The sequence below is a fragment of the Phaseolus vulgaris genome, chromosome 3 (genome assembly GCF_000499845.2).
Source record: "Phaseolus vulgaris cultivar G19833 chromosome 3, P. vulgaris v2.0, whole genome shotgun sequence".
Lineage (NCBI taxonomy): Eukaryota > Viridiplantae > Streptophyta > Magnoliopsida > Fabales > Fabaceae > Phaseolus > Phaseolus vulgaris.
Window position 1 is genome coordinate 30,470,098 of NC_023757.2, and position 27,961 is coordinate 30,498,058.

Sequence of the window (27,961 nt, forward strand, 5' to 3'; positions counted from 1 at the left end):
AAATCACCCCGGTCACTCGTTTTCTCTATAAATGCCAACTCATAGCTCGCCGTTTGAACTCGCAGCACTTGACTTCAGATCAAGGCCTCCTTAACCCTCGTTCACACCTCCTTCTCTCTGCTCTTCTACCTTTCAAGGTACTCTTCTTTCCCTCTGTCACAACCTTTTCTGTATTCAACATTCATCTCATATACTGGATACGCTGCTTCAATTTCGGATCTTGCACATCTGGGTTCCTTTCATTTGTTTTTTCCTCAACTGGGTTCATCTAGGATTATGTTTTCCCAAACGGGTTTAAATGAATGTTAACTATACTTTGTTTCTTTACTTGCTGTGGAAACGCGTTAGCCTTTCAGATCTAATCGAAATCGTGTACAAATGGCCTTTTTTACATAAGCATATGAAAAAACAAATAACTTTTTTGTGAGATTTTGAGTTTACAATTAAATGTTGACCTTGTGCTGAGATTTGGCTTTGTGATGGAGGGTTTTAGCGAGATTTTGTAATTGTACTTGCTTGTTTGTAGTTCTTTTTTCCTGGTTTCTTAAATATTCCTTAGTTTAGGAATCAATTTAATCTGAGTGAGTCACTAAATGTGGGCATCTTTCCTAATAGGGGTTCAGACTTTGCGGAGGGAATTAGTCCCTTCCCTTAAACCCAACATGCTTTTGTTTATGGTTAAAAAATGGCACTCTTGTTATCAGTTTTTCTGTCCTTTTTTTTTTGTCTGCATTTGATGCGTGTGTCTAACTCCCTTTTGTGAATTTCTATCATCTTAGGTACTGATTCCATTTTTGTTGTGTGTGTTTGCAGGTTTAAAAGTTTAAAGATGGCAGAGACATTTCTGTTTACCTCGGAGTCCGTGAACGAGGGACACCCAGACAAGCTCTGCGACCAAATATCGGATGCTGTTCTTGACGCCTGCCTTGAGCAAGATCCGGAGAGCAAGGTTGCGTGTGAGACATGCACCAAAACCAACTTGGTCATGGTCTTCGGAGAAATCACCACCAAGGCCGACGTTGACTACGAGAAGATCGTGCGTGACACCTGCAGGAACATCGGCTTTATCTCAAACGATGTGGGGCTTGATGCCGACAACTGCAAGGTCCTTGTGAACATTGAGCAGCAGAGCCCTGATATTGCCCAGGGTGTCCATGGCCACCTCACCAAAAGACCTGAAGAAATCGGTGCTGGCGACCAGGGTCACATGTTCGGCTATGCCACCGATGAGACCCCTGAATTGATGCCATTGAGCCATGTCCTTGCAACCAAACTTGGGGCTCGTCTCACTGAGGTTCGCAAGAACGGTACCTGCTCTTGGCTCAGGCCTGATGGCAAGACCCAAGTCACTGTTGAGTATTACAATGACAAGGGTGCCATGGTTCCAGTTCGTGTTCACACTGTGCTCATCTCCACACAACATGACGAGACTGTCACCAACGATGAAATTGCTGCTGATCTGAAGGAGCACGTGATCAAGCCTGTGATTCCCGAGAAGTACCTTGATGAGAAGACTATTTTCCACTTGAACCCCTCTGGCCGTTTTGTCATTGGTGGTCCTCATGGCGATGCCGGTCTTACTGGCAGGAAAATCATCATTGATACCTATGGAGGATGGGGTGCTCATGGCGGCGGTGCCTTCTCTGGGAAGGACCCTACGAAGGTTGATAGGAGTGGTGCTTACATTGTGAGGCAGGCTGCTAAGAGCATTGTGGCGAGTGAACTGGCGAGGAGATGCATTGTGCAAGTGTCTTATGCTATTGGTGTGCCTGAGCCTTTGTCGGTTTTCGTTGATACCTATGGGACTGGAAAGATCCCTGACAAGGAGATCCTGAAGATTGTGAAGGAAAACTTTGACTTCAGGCCTGGTATGATTTCCATCAACCTTGATCTGAAGAGGGGTGGGAATAGCAGGTTCTTGAAGACTGCTGCATATGGACACTTCGGCAGAGAGGACGCTGACTTCACATGGGAAGTGGTCAAGCCCCTCAAGTGGGAAAAGGCCTAAGCAATTCATTCCTCCTCTCTGTGCTGGGAGTTTTTTGAGAGTTGCTCATGTGATAGCTAATATTCAAAACGTTTGTGTCCCTTACTTAATGTATGCCCTTCTTCCTCTTCCTCTGTTCTCCTATTTTGTTTCTTCTGTGTACTTCATTTATAATTTTTTACATTATCAATTAAAAAAACTGTACTCTGTATGCCCTACCAATGTATCTCTTGATGTCATATAAAAAAGATACCATACGTTAGTGTATGGATTGTTAGGAATCTCTGGATCAAGTCGCCAGTCACATGCATTTTAGTACTTAGTTCTCGTAATTCCAAAATGACTCCTGCAAATTTGGACAGCGGAAAAATTGTAGGCTAGCGTGCATTGAATACACAAAACTAAAACTAAAGTGTTTAAACATCCAATAAATTCGAAGAAGTTTTTTTTTTATATTTTTATAATATTGCACACTTCCCTACACTGTCACCTTACATTCTTTTGTTTAAACAATTCAATTAATCTTTACTCTAATTAGAATTTCTCAAGTAGATTCCACAATATAAATATTGAAATATTCTAATATTATATATGTTACTCGTGCAACAATTCATTTAAATTGGGCCCTATCATGTAAGAGTAGAGGGGACATATATGGTTGGCTTTCCTTACACCAGATAGACTTGGGATAAGGAAAATTGCAACAGTTTTTGCAGAGACTATCTTTAGAAACGCTGAAAGCCTAATCTCCATGGATCTGGGCTTCCAGGACAGCTTTTACCCATTGAACTCAGTTTTTGAATGCCAAAATCACGTTGCTATGTTGTGCTTAGGAGGAAGACAATTGTGGACTATATTGCTGGAGAATTGAGTAAAAAACTCCATTCAGTTTGTCTTTATTGCAAATGCAGACGTAGTCTGTTGCAGGCAGTAAGAAAAGGCAATTTTCCAGATTCGCATGGAAGGGCAATTAGCATCCATAACACAATCTTTATTGCAGCCTCAACTGTCTGTAAAGGTAGTGGTTCTTTGGTTTCAGACGAGTCTAAGATGTTTTCGGAGGAAAGAATCCTTGAAGCCAAAAGTTGTCAAATGCAAAAGATGTCTGACAGCTTCCGAGGATGAGGATGCCAAAACAATTGGTTCTACCTAGAAAAGGTTTTTACGAACCATCATCTCTGAACAAAAGAAAGCAGACTGAGATTAGTGAGTCCAAGGAGGGAACAAGCAAGATGCACAGACAGGACAGTGAGCCATCTCGATCCTATCTCGATCTAAACAAGCCTGTAGAGGAGGGTGATGAGGGTGTCAATGACAATGACCAAGAAAGTGAATCCATAACAGAAAACAAAGAAACCTGGGTTAAGTGACTTCTATGACCAAATTGGTGAGAAAGTAGCATTCAACTTTGACGAGCTTGCTGAAAAGTATTAAAAGGCATTCGGTTCAGAGCTTCAGCTGGAAATTGATAATGAGGTAATGACAGGCATACTTGCAGCTGCTTGGTTATCAGACAAGAAAAATGCAGTGGAGAATTGGGTTGACCATGTTTTTGGCAGATGCTTCGTCGAAGCTCAACGGACGTACCATCCTGTATATCAGAATGTTGTGAAACTGGTGAACTTTGAATCTATTTTTTGAGGAAGAGCAAGCTCCTGGTGTATGCCTTCCTGGAAGAGCAAGCTCCTGGTGTATGCCTTCCAGCTAGAATTAACCTGGACTAAATTTTTGCTCACTTTCTATTACTGTAATCAGTTGTAAAATGTAGGTGTCAGGATAATTTGGTAGGTGGTAGCCAGTGTTCAACTAATTGATCTCACAATTTTTGTCTTCTTAATCATTGTGCTGTAATTTCTATGGCAAATGCATGTTTTTGTCTTCTTAATCATTGTGCTGTAATTTCAATGGCAAATGCATGTGTAATTTTCTGTAGTGTACCTACTTAAAAGTCCAATAATAATAGTGTTCTTGTCGATTGACTCAGCCGCCGTTGACTTTAAAGGCAGATGGTGGCTCCTCCTATTTCCTGGTGGTTTCTGCTCTCTTCTTGGGTGGTTGAGAGTGGCTCCGTTGAAGCAGAGGGGACACTACATGTTGATTGCACTCCGACGATCAAGTCAGTATTGGACTAAGAAACAGTAAGTATGTAAAGCAATTTCAGTCTTAGAAACGACGTACCTTTCTAGGGTTCTTACCACCCTTTATATAGGTTGTATCTAGGTCAACTCCTTGTCCCACGATGATCTTTTCTTAAGTGGAATTAGGGTTACTGGTGAGGCATTCTGTGACGCATTGCACAAGCTTAGCGCAACCGCCGCACAGGACTTGTCTCTTCTGGAGTGCATAATCTTAACAGTATGACCGCTAGGGTACCAACTCATGCACCAACATTGCGGGGTCATCTGTTCTGTGAGTGCCCTAAGTATTCACGTGCCATGCATGTTGTCTATCCTTGGAAACCCTAACTCTTACGTGCCTTAGCGCCTCCAAGGATCATTTACTTGTGCTAGACCTGAATGTACTATACACATCTCATGCACGAATCTTTCGTGATTTAGGTCTTTCTGATATCTGGGTGTTAACTCATTATTATTTCTGGGGCACACCTACGTGGCCCATTAATGCGATCAGACCACCAATGTCTGATGTCAACGTTTGACGTCGATGTCTGACATCGATGTTCGAGGTCTGGCCAGTACAAATAGTTTGCAAACTGTTCTAAAAAAAATTGGGTCCAATCAATTATCTCTCAATAAATTTTTCTATCTACTTTGTCACTTCATGTCTATATAATTTAATATTTATTTGATTCATATTAACTCAATCTTCTTATATATTGGTTAACGGGTGGATGCTTTTTCCATTTTAATAGCACTAATTATTACTTGGGGGCCTTCAACATCACCAACTACTTTGTTTAAGAATCACATAAATTTGAAATCGTAAACTACAACTTTCATGTTTGACAAATACAAAAGCAAGATCCTTTATGAATTAAGAAATACATTGAAGCTTTTGTCCATGGTACTTTGATGGTTGGTTTCATAATGTCGTTGCACCTACTTTTCGTACCACTTGTATCTTTGTATTTTTTTAGGTAAAATTAAAAGGAGTAATTGTTTTTATGAGGTTATTTACAAGAAAAATTAAGTTACCAATTCTACAAATTTTAACAAAAGATTAGTACACTCAATTCACCATTAATATGAATATTCTTCTCATGTTAATCAAAATAGAAAAGATAAATAATTCTTCTCAAATCAATTATAATAAAATCAATTACAATATAATAATTAAGTTATTCATATTTTTTTTTCTCTAAGAGAGGAATGCTTTGTTTATTGTCTTATAAAAATGTCCATAATCTTTTAATATTAAAAAACTATAAATATGTTAAATTTTATATTAAACCGTCTACCAAATTGAATAATCTAGGATGTTGAATTTTCTGAGTCTAGCAAGTTGAACTATTTAATATGTTGGAGTTTTTAGCATGATAAATTATCTAACGGAATAGATCCTTCGACTTGTTGGGTTTGGGTGTGTGTTTCTTTCTTTTTCTTAATCCTTCCTTTAACTTTATTTCAAAAGAGAACAGAGATAAACAAAAGAGTAAACTGAAGACAAAAGATGTGAGAATGAATATCTCTTATTTCTTGTTATTCAAATCAAAACAAATGGTCTGAATATATACAAGTAGTACACTCATTCTAGGTTTAACTGAAGAGGAAAATAATCAATAATTAAATATATTAAATACTAGAATCATAACAAGACAAAATAAAGGTTATTCACCTCTATAAAGAGAAACAACTGATAATTAGAAAAGACACCCAATTAATATTAGGATCCTTCTATAACTCTGGTATCCGTATTCTTTAATACCCCGCCACAAGCTGGGGAGCAAATATTGACGAGACCCAGCTTGGAACAAATATTCTTAAAAGATTGAGGATTTAAAGCTTTGGTATAAATATCAGCCAGTTGCTCTGTGGTGGAAATGGGAAGCAACTGGATGAGACCCTTCTTTAATTTTTCCCGGACCACGTGACAATCTATTTCTATATGTTTTGTACGCTCGTGAAACACTGAATTTGCTGCAATGTATCTTGTTGAGTCATTGTCACAGTATAAAAGAGATGGTTGCTCAAAAGGAAGTTTGAAATCTTGAAGAAGATAAGTTAGCCATTGAATTTCACATGTAACAGTGGCCATTGCCTTGTATTCAACTTCACAAGAACTCTTTGATACTGTTCCTTGCTTCTTTGATTTCCAAGATATGAGAGAATTCCCAAGATACACACTAAAACCAGTCACTGATTGTCTTGAATCACTACAGGTGCCCCAATCACTATCACAAAAGGCTTTCAGATGAACAGAGGCAGTGAAAGAGAAAAATAGACTAAGACTTGGAGCCCCTTTGATATATTTGAGAATTCTAATCGCTGCATTATAGTGAGCAATTGTAGTCTTAACAAGAAATTGAGAAAGTTGTTGCACATAAAATGTTATGTCAGGTCGAGTATTAATGAGATACATAAGTCTTCCAATCAATCTTTTGTAGGCTTGAATATCTGTGAAAAGAACACTTCCAGTAGAAGAGAATTTCTCATGATTATCAATAGGAGTGGGTGCAGGATAAAAGACATGCATCTGTTAATAATTCCAATGCATATTTCCTTTGATTTACCATTATTCCTGTCTTACTTCTTGCTACTTCTAGACCGAAAATATCTTAAATTCCCAAGATCTTTAATCTTGAATGTCTGATTCAAGGCTTGTTTGATTCGAGCAATCTCTTCTTTATCATTTCCTGTCAATATTATATCATCCACATATACCAATAATGTTGTAAAAGATCCTTAAGAAGAATTTTTTGAACAAGGAATGATCATTCATAGATTGAGTATATCCCATAGAAAGCAAAAATGATGACAGTTTGGCAAACCATTCTCTGCTAGCTTGCTTAAGACCATATAAAGCCTTTTTTAGTTTACAAACTTTTTCTGGTGGAATAGAAGTCAATCTAGGAGGAACAACCATGTATACATCTTCTTTCAAATCTCCATGTAAAAAGGCATTGTTTATGTCTAATTGTTTCAATTCCCAATTATAAATAGAAGTTAAAGAAAGAAGCAACCTTATGGTGGTCATCTTTGCTACTGGAGAGAAAGTATCAAGGTAGTCAATGCCTTCTGTTTGTGTATATCTCTTTGCCACTAACCTTGTTTTATACCTTTCAATTGTCCCATCAGCCTTATATTTTATTTTGAATACCCATTTGCAACCTATGGCAGCTTTGTTCTTAGGCAGAAGAGAAGTCTCCCAAGTTTGATTTGACTCTAAAGCAGATATCTCACATTGTATAGCTTCTCTCCAGCAGTCATGTTTCACAGCTTCAAAATAAGTGTTTGGCTCAACATGTGAAGAAAGAGACATAATAAAAGATTTGTAAGAAGGTGATAAATTGCTATAAGACAAAATAAAATTCAAAGGATATTTAACTCTTGAAGATGTACTGGAAACGTTAAGATTACAATGATAATCCTTTAAATACTCAGGTGATCTTTTTATTCTTGTGCTCATTCGGACAGATGGATCTGATTCAGAACTTTGTTCTATATCATGATTTTCATTGAGGTTTTGGTCTATATGGGAACAATCTACGTCTGAAACCTCAATTTGTGACTCACAATTATTATCACTGCTATTTTCAACATTATCACAAGGTGTATTATCACAAGGTGCAAGAATGACTTGTGATGGCTGACTTAAGACAAATTGATCTTCAACAAACAAAATTTGATCATCAATATCGGGACTGTTAGTTTCATTACTAGTATCTTGAACCCTTTGGTATGGAAAAACATGTTCATAAAAGACAACATCCCTAGACACAAAAATTTCTCTTGATTGAATATTCAACAAAATATATCCTTTTGTCCACCTTGGACAACCAATAAAAACACATTTTGATGCTCTTGGATCAAATTTTCTTCTATTTGTTGACAAAGTGCTAGCATAACATAAAGAACCAAACACCTTTAATACATTAAAATTTGCATCAGTTTTGAAAAGCATTTCATGAGGGGAAGAATAGTTTAAAACAGGTGTGGGAAGCATGTTTATAATATGCGCAACATGTATCACAAAATATGACCAATAAATTTTGGGTAAATGAGATTGTATCATAAGAGCTCTTGCTACATCTAATAAATGACCATGTTTCCTTTAATTATACTATTTTGTTGTGGAGTATTGACACATGATGTTTGATGTATTATTCCTTTACTGACAAAAAAATTAGTCATGACAAACTCAGTTTCATTATCACTTCTTATTATTTTTATCGTTGTCTCAAACTGTGTTTGAACAAAAATAACAAAATGTTCCAAAACCTTAACAACTTCAGATTTTTGTTTCAAAAGAAAAATCCATGTGTACCTCGAATAGTCATCAACTATGGTCAAGAAATATTTATGGCCATGAATTGATGGTATTGAGTATGGTCCCCAAATATCTACATGAATCAAATCAAAACATTTTTTCGATTTTGATGTACTAATAGGAAAAGAAAGTCTTTTTTGCTTTGCAAAATGACAAACATCACAAACAAAAGATTTGTTATATTTAACAAAAGGAAATTTATTCTTGATAACATCAATACATTTATTTGGAATATGACCTAATCCAAAAAGCCAAAGGGTTTCTAGATCACTAGCACTGACATTAACAGTATTGATGATGTGTGTAGATTCAAGGGGTTTAATTTGAAATTTCTGGTAAGATGGGATCCTGAGTATATAAAGTCTATCTTGCATCTTAGCAGAACCAATTATTTTCAAGGAGTTTTTGTCTTGAATGTGACAACCATTAGAATCAAAGGTAAGAGCACAAGATAGTCTATCAACCAATTTTGTTACTGAAAGAAGATTAAAAGTGAAGCAAGGAATATACAAAACATTGTTTATGACATGATTTTGATTGAGAAAAACACTTCCAGAATAATTGGCAATGACTTGATTTCCATTTGGTAATTTGACATAAATAGGATCAATTTGATGATACGAAGTGAAGTAAGTTAAGGATGAACAAATGTGATCAGTAGCACCACTATCAATAATCCAAGAACTAAAAGAAGAAATAGAGTTATTACCAGTTTGTGTTGTCATGTTGGAAGAAATAACAAAGACTTGACTAGAAACATTCTCACTGGATTTGACCTGTTGTAAAAGAGCTAACAATGTTTGATACTGCTAAGGAGTAAAACCAATTTGTTGAGACTCCACTTCTGACTTTGAACCTTCATGATTCTGCTCATTATTGTTAAAATTTGTATTGTGAAAGGCTGCATGACTTTGATGATGGTTCTTATTTTTAAATTTGAAATAAGGTGGAAAACCACGCTTTTTATAGCATGTATCAATGGTATGCCCTGTCTTTCCACAATAACTACAAATTTTGGAAGTATATCTTCTTCCATAGCTTCCTCTTCCATATCCACCACCCATGCCATAGATCGTAGCATTGTTATTATAACCTCCTTTGCTAGTAGCAATCATTGGCTTGGACAAACTAACATGGTAAGGTGAACAAATATCTTGTGAGGGATCAACAACTTCACCCATAGATAAATGTAGCAACCAAAGCTCTAATCAGAGCTCTGATACCATGTTAAGAAGTGGACTTTAAGCCTAACTCAACCCCATAAAACCGACTCATAGGGTTGAGGTTTGCACCCACTTATATACAATGAAAGGCTCTAATCTCTAGTCGATGTGAGATCTCCAACAAACTTATTTATTTCATCTTTGCATCTAATTAGATATGCTCTAAGAATGTAGTCTCTTTGTACTTTCAGTATTCATCATCTTTTCTTATATTTTTCTTCGTCATTTTTCCTTTTGTGTGCATCATGTCTCATTATGATATCAAAGCGGGCTAATATTGCTTTGCTCCTCTATGCTTTTAATATATTTCTTCCTCTATTTCTTATAATTTTGTTTTTCCTTTTTGCTCTTTTCTCCACGAACATCAACGACATGGATGTGTCACATAATCCATCAAGTTCATTCTATTTACACCCTAGAGAAAACCCTAGCATGATTCTTGTTACTCCATAATTAAATGGACAAACTACTCTCTTAGAGTAAAAGATTGAAATGCACATTGTTATCCAAGAATAAGGTAAAAATCATCAAAGGAAGATATTACTCAACCAACTTGCAAAGATCTAATTTTTTTTATGCTTGGGAACATTGTAATATGATGATAATCTCTTTAATTACACGAACTTTATCTCCACAGACTAGACAAAACACGATTTACATTGATAGTGCCCAAGAACTTTGGGAAGAATTGAGATAAAGATTTTCATCTAGAAGCAGATCAAATAATTAGTGCACTATGGAAGAAAATGATCTTCAACACAACCAATACAAGAACAAAAAGAATAATGTTCAAGCTTCCTTTACTAATGAGCAAATACAACAACTCCTAAGAGTTCTCCAAACTTCTGAAAATGAAATTAATCAGATTAATATTGTTTGTGTTTCTTTCTCACCTCAAAATGACAAAGGTAAATTTTTATTCTTGGATTCTTGACATAGGTGCCACAAATCATGTTACACATATGGAAAAATGTCTTTGTTAACTTTCCTAGGATCAAACTTATATTTGTGAAACTTCCAAATAATAACTATGTTGTTGTCAATAATGCAAGGACAATGTAATTTAAAAAACAACTTGTTCTCTATAATGTTATCTTCATGCAAAATTTACCTTGACTATTATCTTTGTTAAAAAATTATAAATACTTTTGAATTATTAGATCTTATTTTCATGAATTACTTGCCAGATACAAGATATGACTACTTTGAGAATTATTGGACAAGTTGATCTTCTAGACAGTCTATATCAAATCACTAGATAGTTTAACATGAACAAACATATTTAGGTAAATAATAGTGAAAACTACAATACTAAGAACATGGACATATGACACTGCAAATTAGGTCATCCTTCAAATAAGGTTCTTAAACATATTTGTAAATATTTTTTCTAATGAAATTTACTATGATGATAAAAGAGTTTATGATTCTTGCTACTTGCTCAACAACATAGACTACCATTTCCTTTGAGTAAATCTTCATCTTTTGGATATGTTTGATCTTATGCACATTGACATATGAGGTCTTTTTAGCGTTGCATGACATATGAGGTCTTTTTAGCGTTGCATCAATGCATGCCATAGATATTTCTTCACTGTTGTTGATGATTTTACAAGACACATATGTTGTGTTTCACATTTTTTATCTAATTAATTTTTCACCTTCATCCGTCATTGGTTATAAAAGTCCATATGAAGTTCTTTATCAACAACATCATGATCCCCTTAGTTTAAATTTTTTTTTTTTTGTATTTGTGTTGCTTCTACTTTACAAATTAACATAAATAAATTAGATCCTAGAGTACAAAGATGTATCTTTCTTGGATATAAAAAATGGAACTAAAGGTTATGTTGTCATCGATACGAACACTAGAGAAATAATAATAATAGTCTCTTTGTGCTTTCGTTGTTAATCGTCTTTCTTATCTTTTTCTTCATCTTCTTCCTTTTGCGCCTACCATGTATGCATTGTTGGAAATCACACATCAACTAAAGATAAGGTCAATTTATAGAATATAAATGGGACGATCCTCACCTTACAAGCCGATTTTGTGAGAATGAGTTAGACTTAAACTTACTTCTTAATATGCACATCCAAGGAAAGAGAAGGAGCCAAAATAATCGTGCATTTGAAGGAAAACTCTTCTCTTCTAGTGATGTCTTTGTAAAATCAACTTATGATACTTTATTTCTTTTTTAATTATGGAGGTAAGACAAGCCTGGTATAACCCATATATTTTTTAAATTTAAAAGTTCAAAATGATTTTTTTTTTCTTCTTTAGTACGTATATTAAAAACTTAATGGAACCTTTTTTTTAAAATAAAATAAAGTGAAACTTTTAAAATTACGAAGAGAAAACTATGTATACTAAGTATGCTATGGAAAAATAGAGTGTAATTTATTTTTTAATTACTCATACCTATATCTATAATTTTATGCAAACATAATTATTCAAAACTTTACACAACTATAAACAAATATCGACACTGATAATCATCAATACAAAATTGATAAATATATTACGAAAGTAGACTTTAAGCCTAACTCAACCCCATAAAACCGACTCATAGGGTTGAGGTTTGCACCCATTTATATATTATGAAATGTCCTTATCTCTAGTCGATGTGGGATCTCCAACAAAATATTCTATAAGCATCCCCTCTCACTCTTTTTTTTTTCTAAAAAATTTTTTTGTCATCATTTTGTGTTTTAACTTTTTTCATAACAAATATTATATTTGTAATTATTTTATGGTTTGTAGAAGAAATAAATGTTCTTATTTTGTGAACATTTCATGAAGGAGAACTTTGATTTGAGGTTTGGGATTGAGCAATTCATTCTCGTGCTATGTCTTGTGAGTTTAGTTTTTAAGCTTGTTATCTTGGTATGAGTTCTAAACATTTCATATGTCTTACTCTCTGCGTTTCTCTACTCCTATTTTGTTTCTTCTATGCACTTTTTACATGTGTTTAGAACTTATGTTGTATACATATGAGATCGTCTCGGATTCAAGCGATCAAGATGATATGGTTTATAAGATTGGGGTGACCTAGAATATATTGTTGAATACATATAGGAAAACTAATGTGATGAGTAATTAAGCACGATGTCAATCCTTAATAAAAAATCATTAATAATTCTTACGGTTATATTAATTTGAGGTTAAGAACTCCTTTTGTACGGATCCAAGTCCAATCGTGCAAAGTCTATTATAATTCTATAAATACATTGACATTGAACAAGTAAACCCATTCAATAGTATTCATTACTCATAAATACTCAACGAACTTACAAACCAATAATTCCAGTAAAGAATTTTTTCTTTATTTGAACATTACTCTTTTTTTTTCTTATTATGACTTGAATGAAAAAATTTCGAAATAGAAATGATTAATAATTTTTTTTGTGAAATTCTGAAAGAGCGAACAATCTTTTTTTTATCGAATCATATCATTATATTGATGATTGCGAAAAACTGTTCATACTATGAACGTAGTATAATGGCGGTCGGGCAACTATGTCTCCATCATCTAGTGGTTCAGGATATCTCTCTTTCAAGGAGACAACGGAGATTCGACTTCTCCTAAGATAGGGTGTTACAAAAGGAATTTGATCAAGAATTTTCAATCAAAACTAAAAAGTAGTCTTAAGTAAGAATATTTTTTAGACATATCTCCTCATACTTGAGACGTTACAAGTTTTTGAATGACAACACTTTAAAATCTGCTTAACACTACAACTAGTGTTAACTACACATGGAAGGAGAAGATATACCCTATCCATATAAAAACAAAAGTTATAACACGTAAATGAGTCTATCATTTACATAAAATGGAAGAAGAAATATAGGATATATTGCACCAAAATATAAACACGTACATGGTATAAAATGGGACCTCATGAAAGAATACTATTAACATACTGCTAGTGAAAAAAATTCAAAGACACTTTTTCCCCATTATCTTGTCATATTTTCCCATTTTTCCTTCATCATCAATGACAAAGACCATTTATTGGATGTAGTTGTTGGACATGGTATTTTATATTGTCAAGTGTGAATCTCAATTGATAAGAGGCATTTTCAATTTAAGTTTTATGGATTTGTTTTGTATTTCAGTTTATTAATTCATCCCTAAAGCTCCATCAGAGACATTTCATCAACATGTAATGCACCGTACATTTGAAAAATAGATGAATGTTTGTGTAATATGTTGAAAATAATAAAGGAGATTTTTAGAATTCAGATAGTAGAATTGATATATATGGGATAGAGGGCTTGGGCTTAATAGAGTGGTAGTACTGTGCTTTAAAAAAATTAATTTTAATATATAAATCATTATCTATATTTATATTTATATATAAAGAGGGTTTCTCTTCGTAAGAGTCTTTTGGTGTACATAGTTCTACCCTTAATATTTCATTTTATTATTAGAAAGTATTTTTTCATTTTATATATGAATTATTTAAAAAATAAAATTATTTTTTAATTTAAATATTTTTTTTAAAATTAATGTTAAGGGCAGTTTTTATATGCAAATTAACTCTCTTAATTCTTTATTTTAATACAACAACAGAAAAGGAAAGAAAAAATAATCTCACCCTCATTCGTTTCTCACACCAAATCTCACTATCAAATAAAATAATCTACATTTTCAATAACTATCTCCACTCCATTTCAAGCAAAACAACTCTATTTTTTTGGTAAAGTCATAATTCTTTTGTATTTACCATCAAGTGAATCCTAGTCTTACGTGAACATCATGATACTCTCCAATCCCAAAACCACCAATAAAAGAAGAAAAAAAATTTGAAGAAAAAAAGAAAACCAGACTAGAGAAGAAAAAAGAGATTGATTAATTAATTCATCATTTTTCTTTTACATGTTATTTTTTTCCTTTTCAATTTCAACTCATCTAAAATTTATATATATATAAAAAAAAAAATTCTTATAATCACAAAAATTGAGTAGAAGAAGAAAACACAGATAAAATAATTATGTAAAATTCTCACACCATTTGCTGGTTTGGTTTAATTTTTTATAAAATAATTATGTAAAATAAATATAAAAATAAATACTATTTAGTTTTAATTTAATATAAAATCTGAATAAAAATAAAGAAATATTTCACTGTTTAGTCTGGGTCAATTTTTATGATTTTTATTACTGCATAACACTTTTAAAACATTTATTTATAAAAAAAATTGTTAAATATTTCTTAATGAAAATCCGCCCATTAAAAATATATGTTATGAATGTTTCATATTATTGTTATATTTATAATTTTAATTTGTCTTATATTTATAATTAAATTATATAGTTTAAAAACAGAACTTTTATTATTAGAATTGTAAGCAAACTAAAAGTTTGAAATGATTTTAGTTATTAATTAATTTTAAGTATATAACATTATATTTAAATTCAATAAACGATTTAATATGAATTTTATTTTCAATCTGAAATGAAACCAAATTTTTAATATGATTCTTACTAATAAGACAATAAAAACAGTACCTTATAAGTATGGGAGGAACTTGAGAGAGGAGGAACAGAGTCATGTGAGTGGCAATAAAATCCACCGCAGATTCTGTTGGGTGTCACATTTTTTGTTCATGTTGGTTGGTTAGTGATGGAGACACAATAGGAGGGAGATCAACGGTGGCCATTTGGACACGTGTCAGTGTGAGATTCACGATCAGGATCAGATACCATTTTTGCCCACTTCATCATGGTATGATAGTTACTCTTTTTTATGCTACTTTTATACTTTCATTTCCGAATCTCCATCAACTTCAACAAATACCGTTTTAAATGTTACATATTCAAATAAAATAAAAATCATATTCTAATTATAAATTGTAAATTTAATTAATCATAAATGTATGATCAATATCCTTACCTATATACAGGTTTCATTATAACTTGTATATTTTATTATTTTATTTTAAATATTTCAGTCATTTCCTATTTTTAAGTTTTTATTAAATAATTAATTTTTATAATTAATTGAAAACTGCTTCTCTATTTTTATTATTAAATTTTAAAATTAATATACTATCATTTTGTATAAAACATTTATCAATTTTAAATTTTAAATATGGAGTATCAAACATAGAACGAAAAAATTAAAGGTCAAACAATTCTTACAACGTGAAACAAGTTTTTTTTATATCTTCATCTCTCTTAAAATTATAATTTTTATTTTTTCTTAACATTTGGTTTAGTTTAGTTGTTATCTCTTTTATCATTTGATTTAGTTGTTATACTTTCTTATTATTTATTTTTTTTCTTTAAAAAAAATATGAATTTAAATATTAAACATAAATATATATAAATAATAAAAATAAAAAATGCAGATACATAAGATATGTTAATTATAATAATAATTATTTTAAAAAAAATTAATAATGTGTATACAAATAATTAACACGCCCAAATTAAAGGTGGTAGATAGTTAAACATAATTAAGCAAATTTACAACTCTGTTAGTTAAAAACTGAATTAAGATTTACTGCTAAATTATTTTATATAACATTTCTCACGTAAATATTATTAGTTTAATTGTGTGAAATAATTTAGTACTCGCGATTAAATTTAATATATGTTTATTACTGATTTAATTTGAGATATATGTGTAATATATGTAGGTTGGTTTTATATTTAAGTGGAACATTATATTTTTTATTTAAATTGAGGTGGAGTATGTGAAAAATTAGTAAATTAAATTGATATGATGTTGTTAACTAGATTGTTGAAAAACTTAGCCGAATTTATATATTATGGAGTAAATTGTGAAATTTGAGTAAGTTTTTACTTTTTAAGTGTGTTTGAAAGGGGAGCATATGAAAATTTTATATTAAGTTAGGTTAGATATGTAAAAATTGATTTAATAATAGCTTAAATTAAAAAATTAATTTTAATCACTACAAGAAAATAATTAAATAGAAATTAATTTTAGAAAAAAAAAATAGTTGCTATATTGACTAAATTAAAAACCATTTTAGAGACTAAAATTTTTTTGGTTTCTAAATTAGTTTCTATTATTGTTAAATAATTTTTAAATTGGTATATAATTAGCTACAAAGATTTTAACAACTCATTATTTAGATTTTAAATTTAGTAGCAAAACCTTGGTAGCTAATTAGATATAAATTTAGAACTATCTAAAATAATAGAAACTAATTTAAAAATCAAAAACTTTTTTAGTTTTTAAAATATCCCTAATTTAGTTAATATAAAAATTAATTATTTTTTGTCTCAATAAAAATGAATTAAATAATTAAATTATGATTAATTAGTCATCCATGTGCATTTATACTATAGTAATCAACTGATATTTTGGGACCAGAATAATTTTGAAAAAAATTATTTATTGAAATATGATTGATTACTTGGTCATAAAATATAAGTTGTTTTATTGCACTCATATAACCATCTGATTGAATTATTTAACCTAAATGTGAAAATTATATTATTTTTTATATTTTTTTCTTTACTACAAATATAGGAAAGGCATATAATAAATAGTGTAAAAAAAATTTGTCTTAGCGAAGTATACATAAAAATATCGATAATACAGATAGTTAATGGTATTTCATAACTAATTGCTTGAGCAGCTACTCATAGACCATCCAAAAAAATTATTTATTATATTTTGACATAAAAAGTCCAATGGGGACAATACTTAAAATAACACTCCATAAAAAAAACACAAATATTCAAATAAGATAAAACAAAGTTATAAAAAAAAGAATTACTGAATAACTTAATGTAATGGATATAACCAATATAAATGGTCTAAAACTAAATAAACGAATATTTTGTCCAGATAGAATAAGATTTTCTTTGAACTTTTACTAATTGTTTTACAGAAAGAGAAAGAAAGAAAATCTAGAGCGAGAGAGAAAACCATGAAGACCACATAGCGGTGTTGGTGCTTAGATGCATAGGTGAAGGTTATGATCTCATGATTATCGCGAACGCTTTCGACAATGAAGATCACTTCGACTACTTCCAACACCACATCGTCAAGGAGTTCATCATCTTTGTCGATGGTATCGTCGCCAAACAACCCCTCAAGGCCAATGTTAATTTGTACAACACGAAGGTTCTTTTCCCTTAAATTTCGGTTCTTAGGGTTTCTTTCTTTTACCCTCTTTGCTCCCTTTGATAATAATAGAAATCGTAATTTTTTTGTATAAAAAATAAACGTGTTCTTTGATCTGTGGTGATTTATTTTATTTCTTGGAGGATTCGATTTTATTTTTTGCCGAATTGTGAATGATTGAAAACATGTTTTTTTTCTTCAGAGTATAAAGTGTACACATACAACAGAAATGGTCCTTGTGTGTTGGGATTTATGAATGAGACATGATAATTATGCTAAGGATCTTATAATTGTGTGTGTTCTATTTATTTGATTTGTGGAGATTCTCCACTCTTGTGATGATTCATGGGGAACTATAGAGGAAGACTCTAACCAAGATAGAGAAGGAAGAATTGCTCTTCCTTTTTCTCCCTACAAAGATTGCTAACAAAACCAATTATCGTGTTTTTGATGTTGATGAAAGTGGTAAAGTGGTGGTAGCACCTCTCTTCACTGAACAGAGCAAGTGCAATACAAATTTATTTATAAAAATAATTTTAGCATATACATAAATGTATGTTTATTTTTCAATTATACTTTCACAAATACATGAGTAAGTAATCGATAGCTATTCTTATAAAATACGGTTGGAGGAGAAATGTTGAAAAAACACACCATCTCATAAAAAGGTTGATAAAACAATTAATAGAAATTTATAAAATAATAAATTAGCTTAATTTTCATAATTAAATATTTCTTAACTTATGTATAAAAAATTCAAGCAACCAAACAATAAGATCAAAGGAAGCATGGTAGATTAAAGGAAAAAAAGTAATAAATAATATAATAGGATAAAAAGAGAAAAAATTTAGCAAATAAATTTATAAAATAAAGGAATATTTTATGTTTCTAAATAAGATTTTTTACTTTTTAGAATTTAAAATTATTAAAATGAGCGATTTTTTTAGTTTTTTTTATTTTCTTTTAAATCTCTGTTTATTCAAAATTTATAAACATTGATTAATTATTGGATTCGAAAAAGGAGAAATAAAAGAAACATGTAAAAAAATAAAAATCGAATCCTCTAGGAAATAAAATAAATAACCTTAGATCAAAAAACACGTTTATATTCTATACAAAAAAAAATTACGATTTTTATTATTATCAAAGAGAGCAAAGAGGGTAAAAGAAAGAAACCCTAAGAAAGGAAATTTAAGGGAAAAGAACTTTCGTGTTGTACAAATTAACGTTGGCCTTGAGGGTGCGTTTGGAGACGATACCATCGACAAAGATGATGAACTCCTTAACGATGTGGTGTTGGAAGTAGCCGAAATGATCTTAATTGTCAGTTCGTGAGAATCATGGGATCATAACCTTCACTGCATCTAAGCACCAACATTGCTGTGTGATCTTCATTGTTTTCTCTCTCTCTATATAAAAAAAATCAGTAAAATTTCAAAAAGAATGAAAGAGAATAACTCAAAAACAAAAAAATACACAAAATATTCATATGTGTACTCGCATAATATTGACACGAAAACACACTTAAGGAGAATGAAGAAGAGAGAAAAAAAAAAGTGCACGAAGATACGAAAGAAGAAATTTTGCAAAGAAAAGAACAAATTTGCAAAGAAAAGAGAGGAGAAATAACAAACAAATAAATATAATGATAAATAATATATAATCATAAAATATGTAACAAAGAAGTTGAGTAAAGTGAAGAAGAGAATGTGCATACCTAAGAATATTAAAAAAAGTTCTTTTTGTTGAAAACATGAAACTTTCTTCTTCTTCTTCTTCTTTCCTGCATCATTACACACAGATACACTTTTGGAGAAAATGATGCACTTCTTAAATTTAACGTGAACTGAGAAAGTTACATGTTTAATGATGTCGCGAAAAGATAATTTTGGATGACATAAGTGATTTTTCTGAACCATTGAAGAAGAAATAGAGAAAAAAGGAATTTGAAGGAAAATGTTTGGTTGAATAACTCACTTCTCCCTAAATATAATTTTGAATTATGTTGATAAAATATTAGTTTTTAAAAATAAAAAAGAAAAACATTTTGAATTATGTTTACAATTACTCCATAATTCATAATTAAAAATTTAATATTTAATATTCAAAATTAAAAATTAAAAATTTAATATTCAAAATTTAAAATTTAGTTTTAAAAATAAATATGTCACAAAATAACAAATATCTTCTCTCATATATTTTTAAAATAATAAAATATAATATAAATATAAAAATAAAATAAAATGACAGTTAAAAAAAAACTTAGTGTAAATATAAATAAGATTTATTTATTTATAGTACTATTATTAATTAACATTTAAAGTGATAATTATTATCATTATATCACGTTATTGTTATTAAATTATATATTGTTGTGATATTTATATATATATATATATTAGTATGTGTTGGTAGCACTCTTAGTATAGTATAGAGAGAAACAAATACTTAAAAACATATTCTTTTAAGTACATTCTAATGATTGAACTAAAAAATGTGGAAAATAAAAAACATAGACGATATACCTCAGTTAATAATTTTATCATAATTTTTAATAAATTTGAAGTAATAAAAAATAGATTTAAGAAAGCGTGAAATATATGGTGTCTAAGCAGCCAATAATGCAATATGTTAGTCTTACTAAGGGTATTTCCGTCATTAAACTGCACCACCAACCCATCTTCCCCATAAATGGCAACTTAGTGCCTTCAATTCACCCACCCTCGTTCATATTCTCTCATTCTCTGCTCCTCTATCATTCAGGGTACTTTTCTTTTCCTCTCTTCTAAACTTCTCAATTTGGGATCTTGCCTTAAGCCTCTTTTTCCTTTGTTCTTTCCTCTACTGGCTTCATCTCTGTTTCCCCAGAGGGGTTTTTACTCACTATTTTTACACTGTTATGCTTCTTTAATTGCTTCGGAAACGCGTTGCCCTTTCAGATCTACTCCATATCCTACACAAATGGCCCTTCTCTAAAGATAGAATCTGAAAAAAAATATCACTTTTGGGGGATTTTGGTTTATAATTAAACTTTCACATTGTTTTTGCTTAGATATGGTTTGCTGAATACTGGGTTTCTGTTAATTTTGAAGTTGTACATGCTTCTACGCATTGTGTTTTTCTTTATTACATGTTTAATCTAAAACATTCCTAGTTAATTCTGTCGGCAACCTATCTGCTACTAAATATAGACACTGTATTAAAGAGTTGGTTTATCATGTACTTCTGCTAGATCCACTCCCCGCTGGTTAATTGCTTGTTTGAATGATTACAAACAGCACTTTTCTCTTAAAAGCTTTTCCCTTGCTCAATATTATGCTAGTGTTTTGCTCCCTTTTGTGAATTTGCATTTAGGTTATAATTGTAGGGTTGTTGTGGTGCAGGTTTAAAAGTTTTGAGATGGCAGAGACATTTCTGTTCACCTCGGAGTCCGTGAACGAGGGACACCCAGACAAGCTCTGCGACCAAATATCGGATGCTGTTCTTGACGCCTGCCTTGAGCAAGATCCGGAGAGCAAGGTTGCGTGTGAGACATGCACCAAAACCAACTTGGTCATGGTCTTCGGAGAAATCACCACCAAGGCCGACGTTGACTACGAGAAGATCGTGCGTGACACCTGCAGGAACATCGGCTTTATCTCAAACGATGTGGGGCTTGATGCCGACAACTGCAAGGTCCTTGTGAACATTGAGCAGCAGAGCCCTGATATTGCCCAGGGTGTCCATGGCCACCTCACCAAAAGACCTGAAGAAATCGGTGCTGGCGACCAGGGTCACATGTTCGGCTATGCCACCGATGAGACCCCTGAATTGATGCCATTGAGCCATGTCCTTGCAACCAAACTTGGGGCTCGTCTCACTGAGGTTCGCAAGAACGGTACCTGCTCTTGGCTCAGGCCCGATGGCAAGACCCAAGTCACTGTTGAGTATTACAATGACAAGGGTGCCATGGTTCCAGTTCGTGTTCACACAGTGCTCATCTCCACACAACATGACGAGACTGTGACCAACGATGAAATTGCTGCTGATCTGAAGGAGCACGTGATCAAGCCTGTGATTCCCGAGAAGTATCTTGATGAGAAGACAATTTTCCACTTGAACCCCTCTGGCCGTTTTGTCATCGGTGGTCCTCATGGCGATGCCGGTCTTACTGGCAGGAAAATCATCATTGATACCTATGGAGGATGGGGTGCTCATGGCGGCGGTGCCTTCTCTGGGAAGGACCCTACCAAGGTTGATAGGAGTGGTGCTTACATTGTGAGGCAGGCTGCTAAGAGCATTGTGGCGAGTGAACTGGCGAGGAGATGCATTGTGCAAGTGTCTTATGCTATTGGTGTGCCTGAGCCTTTGTCGGTTTTCGTTGATACCTATGGGACTGGAAAGATCCCTGACAAGGAGATCCTGAAGATTGTGAAGGAAAACTTTGACTTCAGGCCTGGTATGATTTCCATCAACCTTGATCTGAAGAGGGGTGGGAATAGCAGGTTCTTGAAGACTGCTGCATATGGACACTTCGGCAGAGAGGACCCTGACTTCACATGGGAAGTGGTCAAGCCCCTCAAGTGGGAAAAGGCCTAAGCAATTCATTCCACTGCTCTATGCTGGTTGTTTTTGAGCGTTGCCCTTGTAGTGTCTAGTATTCATAAACTATTCATGTCTACTGTTCTGTGTTTCTCTATGTCTTCATTTTTAATTTTTTTTACATTATCAGTTAAGGAGCGTAATCTCCGTTAGTGTGCCCAACCACTGTATCTCTTGATATCCTTACAGTAAAAGAGAGTATTCAAGTGCATGATTTATGTATTGCAATGCTTCTCTCAGTGAAATCAAATTCTTGGCTTTCATAATTCTAAAAAGTTCGAGCTGCAAATTTGTTTAGAAGATAAATGTTTGGCTAAAACTACTGTTGGTGTCGAGAAGTAAGTTTGAAGCATGTGTATATTTCCCAGAAATATGATAATATGAATCCTCAAGTATATCACTTACAGTGACATGGTTCCTTTGGTTGCTATTATTAACCCTGCAGAGACCATGTTGCAGACTAGGACAGGTTGATCAATTAATGTATCAGATTTTCAGTGAATGGTAATAGATGATTTTTTTTGTCCCAAAAGAAAAAAAAAGTTGTCTCTAAAGCTTAAAAATTAGGGGTAGTGAATCGTACTGCTATGGCCCTATATAAACTGAAGTGGTAGAAGACAGTTATTAGTTCCATTTTTGGCCATGTCTACCAATTGAACTGAAGATTGCTAAAGCGAATTTTAATTTAAAAAATGGTAAAACTTTAGATCCATGATAGGTGTTGGTTGAAGTATCTTAATCAAAGTTACACTTCTCACCCAAATGAATCGTGTGAGTTGCGAGACCATTGAATGTTCAACTCAGCAAAAGTATTAAGGTATATGAGTTCTAAATGGCTAAAACTGTAAATTGTTAAAAAAATAAAAAAATATTTACTCCCAAAAGTTAGATTTAGGGAAAAAGTAAATAAAGATAGTTAAATACAGTTATTAGGTCCACAATTTCATGTGGACAACATCCACTTTCTTTGTGAATAATAATTGAATACAAACATTTGAAAATGTGGAAAGTAAATAATGTGAGATTAAATACCTTTTCTGATGCCCACAATATATAACATTTGTTGGGTTTATCAATTCTTAAACCTATGTGACATGTTAAATTCATATCCCTTAGTCTCTTATAAATAATATTTTGTTGCACTACATTTCATTACATTCTAAAATCCTTTATAAAAAATATAAGAATGTGGTATAATATTTTTAAGTAGAATAAATGTGTTATTTTTAGTTTAAGTTGAAATGAGTTTACATATTAATGTTTACTAAGTAACTTGGTACTCTAGTTAGTGGTGATTATCTTGTTGAACATGATGAAAGATACTTGATGAAAGTCAATTATTTTGTTTGTGAAGCACATGAATTTTCACAACCCTAAATCAGATTTCATGCATGAGAAAGAGAAGAGTGTGGTGAGTATTTATTTTATTAGTGCAATATTCAGAATTTGTAACCACAATGAGGTGGTACCTACATTTAGCTAGGACCTGTCTGGTTGAATGCTCTACATAACTTTACTAATCTCAGGTAAATTCCAAGAAAGGAAAAATTATGTGTTCTAAAGAAGTCATTTATAAGAAAAATGAAAAAAATAATAATTAATCATTTTAACTCCAAAGTACTGTCCTCTTTCCTAATTATTTTTAAAGTCATAAAATTACATAAACAGTCTCTCAATGATTACATTTTCATCATTTTACTTCCATCATTCAAGAATCAAATTGACAGATTTTTCTTGCTAGGTTTCTGAAAACCAAACTGATGAAAATTAATAAATATTTAATTCAAAAAACTAAAAATAGTTCAAACACAGTTTTTTACCTTTTTTGTTCATCTTTTCGTCGACTATATGGTTTAGTTGAAATTGAAAATTAAAAATCAAATCAAATTATTTATTGTACTCAAATATAATGTTTCATGTTTAAAATTAATTAATAAATAACAAACGTATACAAATATATTTTTTAATTATTTCATAATTTAATCACATTTTATTTGTAATATATTTAGACTTATTAAAATATGATAATAAACTTATATTGTAACTTTTAATCATTAGATTATGTAATTTATTGAAAAATATGAAAATAAGTTAAAAATTAAGAATGTAGAAAATTTATAACATATCTCTTTATTTTTTATTTTTTATCTCAAAATATGTTAAATAATTTTATGTAAAAAATATTTTAATTTTTATATGAAATTAAAACTAAACTAAATTGAAATTCTCCGTTCATAATATTAAAATATAATGTATAAGCAGGAGATAATTGCTCACTCTATGAATATTAGGCGTAAACTCAGATTTCTATTTTAAAAGTTTTTTTCCCCTCTTTGTTTTTCACCAAACACATTCTATTACAGTTGATAGGTGAAGAAAGGATAAATAATTGACCCACTTACTAATTTTATTTTGTTTTCTATTTCTCTCTTTAACTTTTCTTCAACAGTAGAGTGAGTCAGTTTAATATGATGTAACATAATATAATTTCAATACAATTTATTTGGTATTTTAATAATAAAAAATAATTATTCAACAATTATTTTTAAAATAAAATAATATATTCTCACTTCTTATTTTTCATTTCTCATTTGTCACTGCCTAACATCTTTTGTTGAATTTGTTTCTTTCCATGGTTCCACACAAAACCTGTGCCATTCATTCTAAAAATTGTGTCTCAACAACTATGAAAGTTTCTTGACTAAGAGACATCTCCATTTCTCCCACCCTAGTCAGAGTGAAAAGACATGTATCTTTTCCTCACCAACCACACTCCATTAGTTTTGTTGATGAAAGCATTCATCATTTATCATTTAATATATGCAATTGAAATCTTGTAACAGAAGCAGTAGATTCTTGGGAGTAGGAGGCATTGAATTGTGAGTCAAATAAAAAGGTAGGTAAGAGGTGGCACTGAGCTATGCAAACATGTCATCATCAGAGTTGGCCAACCCCAAAGGCTGTAGTTGGTAAGCATTAGGCATGACCCATTTTACCTTCATCTCTCATTTTCCACTCATTCAAATGCCACGACATTCACATGCAAATGGATGAATCTAACCCGTAATGTAATCATGTTACTTAGGGGCTTTTGCGTCATTAAAGTTAAACCACCCATCCCCCTTCCCTATAAATGCCAACTTAATGCTCTCATTTCAACTCGCAGCGCTTGACTTCAGAGTTCAGACAAAGCCCCACTCAACCTTCCTATCACTCTCTCTGCTTTTCTACCTTTCAAGGTACTCTTCCTTCACTCCGTTCCGACCTTCATCAATTTGGGATCTTGAGCTTCTGGGTCCGTTTGTTTTGCCTTTTCTTTTACTGGGTCCATCTCTCTTTCTCCAAACTGGTTTAGACGAATGTGAACTATACCCTGTTTCTTTAATTTCTGCAGAATACGCGTTAATCTTTCAGATCTATCCGAAATTGTATGCTGATGGCCTTTCTTTCGAATAGCTTCTAAAAAATATTCACCTTTGGGGGCAGGGGGGTATTTTTTGGAGTTGTATATGCTTGTGGGGGTGTGTATCTCTTGTTTCTCGCATCTATTACTGTTGTTGGCTGATTGTGTACGTGACTTTATCTCTGCACGGACTTTGTCTTATAGCATAGAAAACTAACAAGATATATGAATTAGGAAAATTTAAAGAAGATCTATCATTCTTATTTTTTTTTCCTCCTCTCTTAATTATTTATTTTATGAAGAAGTTTCGAGCAAACGTACTCATTACAAAATATATATACCTGAATAGAGATTCGAATATTGGTTTATCAGATACTTCTGCTAGATCCACTTCCCGTTGGTTAATTGCTTGTTCGTATGGCTAAAAAAGCACTGTTGTCTCAAAATTCTCTAAGCTTTTCCTTTGCTGAATGTTACGGAAGTATTTTGCTCCCTTTTGTGAATTTGCATTTAGGTTCTAATTGTAGAGTTGTGGTGCAGTTTTAAAAGTTTAAAGATGGCAGAGACATTTCTGTTTACCTCGGAGTCTGTGAACGAGGGACACCCAGACAAGCTTTGCGACCAAATATCGGATGCTGTGCTTGACGCCTGCCTTGAGCAAGATCCGGAGAGCAAGGTTGCGTGTGAGACATGCACCAAAACCAACTTGGTCATGGTCTTCGGAGAAATCACCACCAAGGCCAACATTAACTACGAGAAGATCGTACGTGACACTTGCAGGAATATCGGATTCATCTCAAACGATGTGGGACTTGATGCCGACAACTGCAAGGTCTTTGTGAACATTGAGCAGCAGAGCCCTGATATTGCCCAGGGTGTCCATGGCCACCTCACCAAAAGACCTGAAGAAATCGGTGCTGGCGACCAGGGTCACATGTTCGGCTATGCCACCGATGAGACCCCTGAATTGATGCCATTGAGCCATGTCCTTGCAACCAAACTTGGGGCTCGTCTCACTGAGGTTCGCAAGAACGGTACCTGCTCTTGGCTCAGGCCCGATGGCAAGACCCAAGTCACTGTTGAGTATTACAATGACAAGGGTGCCATGGTTCCAGTTCGTGTTCACACAGTGCTCATCTCCACACAACATGACGAGACTGTGACCAACGATGAAATTGCTGCTGATCTGAAGGAGCACGTGATCAAGCCTGTGATTCCCGAGAAGTATCTTGATGAGAAGACAATTTTCCACTTGAACCCCTCTGGCCGTTTTGTCATCGGTGGTCCTCATGGCGATGCCGGTCTTACTGGCAGGAAAATCATCATTGATACCTATGGAGGATGGGGTGCTCATGGCGGCGGTGCCTTCTCTGGGAAGGACCCTACGAAGGTTGATAGGAGTGGTGCTTACATTGTGAGGCAGGCTGCTAAGAGCATTGTGGCGAGTGAACTGGCGAGGAGATGCATTGTGCAAGTGTCTTATGCTATTGGTGTGCCTGAGCCTTTGTCGGTTTTCGTTGATACCTATGGGACTGGAAAGATCCCTGACAAGGAGATCCTGAAGATTGTGAAGGAAAACTTTGACTTCAGGCCTGGTATGATTTCCATCAACCTTGATCTGAAGAGGGGTGGGAATAGCAGGTTCTTGAAGACTGCTGCATATGGACACTTCGGCAGAGAGGACCCTGACTTCACATGGGAAGTGGTCAAGCCCCTTAAGTGGGAAAAGGCCTAAGCAGTTCATTCCTCTTCTCTGTGCTGGGTGATTTTGAGCGTTGTCCTTGTGTTGTGATAACTAATATCCGTAACTACTAATTTCTGTTGCTCTGTGTGTGTTTCTCCCCCCCTCTTATTTTGGTTCTCCTATTTTGTATTTTTTACACGATCAAATTATAAAATGTGTTGTGTTTTTATGCCCAACCAATGTATTTCTTTTAAAAAGAGATTATTCAAGTTAATGTAAGGTTACAGTGCTTCTCTCGATGAACACGTATTGGAATACTTGTTTACGCAGTTTCAAAAAAATCGAGTTCCAAATTTGGACAGAAGATAAATGGTTCAAAAAAATCGAGCTGCAAAAGTGTTATGCAGTGCTAGTCATGTGAGGTATTGTTTTTCTATATAATAGTTAAATAATATATAGATTATGAACTTAGTAATGACATGTTTAGATTGTATCGAATCAAATTAAACTTAAATCTGAGATCTTCACTAC

The 27,961-nt window shown here is 32.8% G+C and overlaps 4 protein-coding genes across 7 annotated transcripts; all 4 read left to right on the plus strand.

Annotated features, from left to right (window-relative positions):
- Positions 1 to 2,268, plus strand: LOC137807068 (S-adenosylmethionine synthase-like). Its single transcript, XM_068607516.1, has 2 exons — positions 1 to 137; positions 814 to 2,268. Exon 2 carries the CDS (start codon positions 830 to 832, stop codon positions 2,006 to 2,008), a length of 1,179 nt encoding a protein of 392 aa, XP_068463617.1. The 5' UTR covers positions 1 to 137; positions 814 to 829; the 3' UTR covers positions 2,009 to 2,268.
- On the plus strand, positions 94 to 27,666 carry LOC137807066 (S-adenosylmethionine synthase-like). Of its 4 annotated transcripts, none has more exons than XM_068607513.1 (2): positions 94 to 137; positions 26,287 to 27,666. In XM_068607513.1, the coding sequence occupies exon 2, from the start codon at positions 26,303 to 26,305 to the stop codon at positions 27,479 to 27,481; it is 1,179 nt and encodes a 392-aa protein (XP_068463614.1). In that variant the 5' UTR covers positions 94 to 137; positions 26,287 to 26,302; the 3' UTR covers positions 27,482 to 27,666. The 4 variants fall into 4 exon arrangements, with proteins under 4 accessions (XP_068463614.1, XP_068463612.1, XP_068463613.1 ...); XM_068607511.1 differs by lacking the exon at positions 94 to 137 and adding an exon at positions 25,269 to 25,582; XM_068607512.1 differs by lacking the exon at positions 94 to 137 and adding an exon at positions 25,504 to 25,638.
- On the plus strand, positions 2,437 to 3,819 carry LOC137805534 (protein SMAX1-LIKE 6-like). The gene is made up of 2 exons (XM_068605478.1): positions 2,437 to 3,109; positions 3,425 to 3,819. The coding sequence occupies exons 1-2, from the start codon at positions 2,789 to 2,791 to the stop codon at positions 3,626 to 3,628; spliced, it is 525 nt and encodes a 174-aa protein (XP_068461579.1). The 5' UTR covers positions 2,437 to 2,788; the 3' UTR covers positions 3,629 to 3,819.
- LOC137807067 (S-adenosylmethionine synthase) lies at positions 20,413 to 22,618 on the plus strand. The gene is made up of 2 exons (XM_068607515.1): positions 20,413 to 20,526; positions 21,146 to 22,618. The coding sequence occupies exon 2, from the start codon at positions 21,162 to 21,164 to the stop codon at positions 22,338 to 22,340; it is 1,179 nt and encodes a 392-aa protein (XP_068463616.1). The 5' UTR covers positions 20,413 to 20,526; positions 21,146 to 21,161; the 3' UTR covers positions 22,341 to 22,618.
- Positions 27,667 to 27,961: the final 295 nt, after the last annotated feature.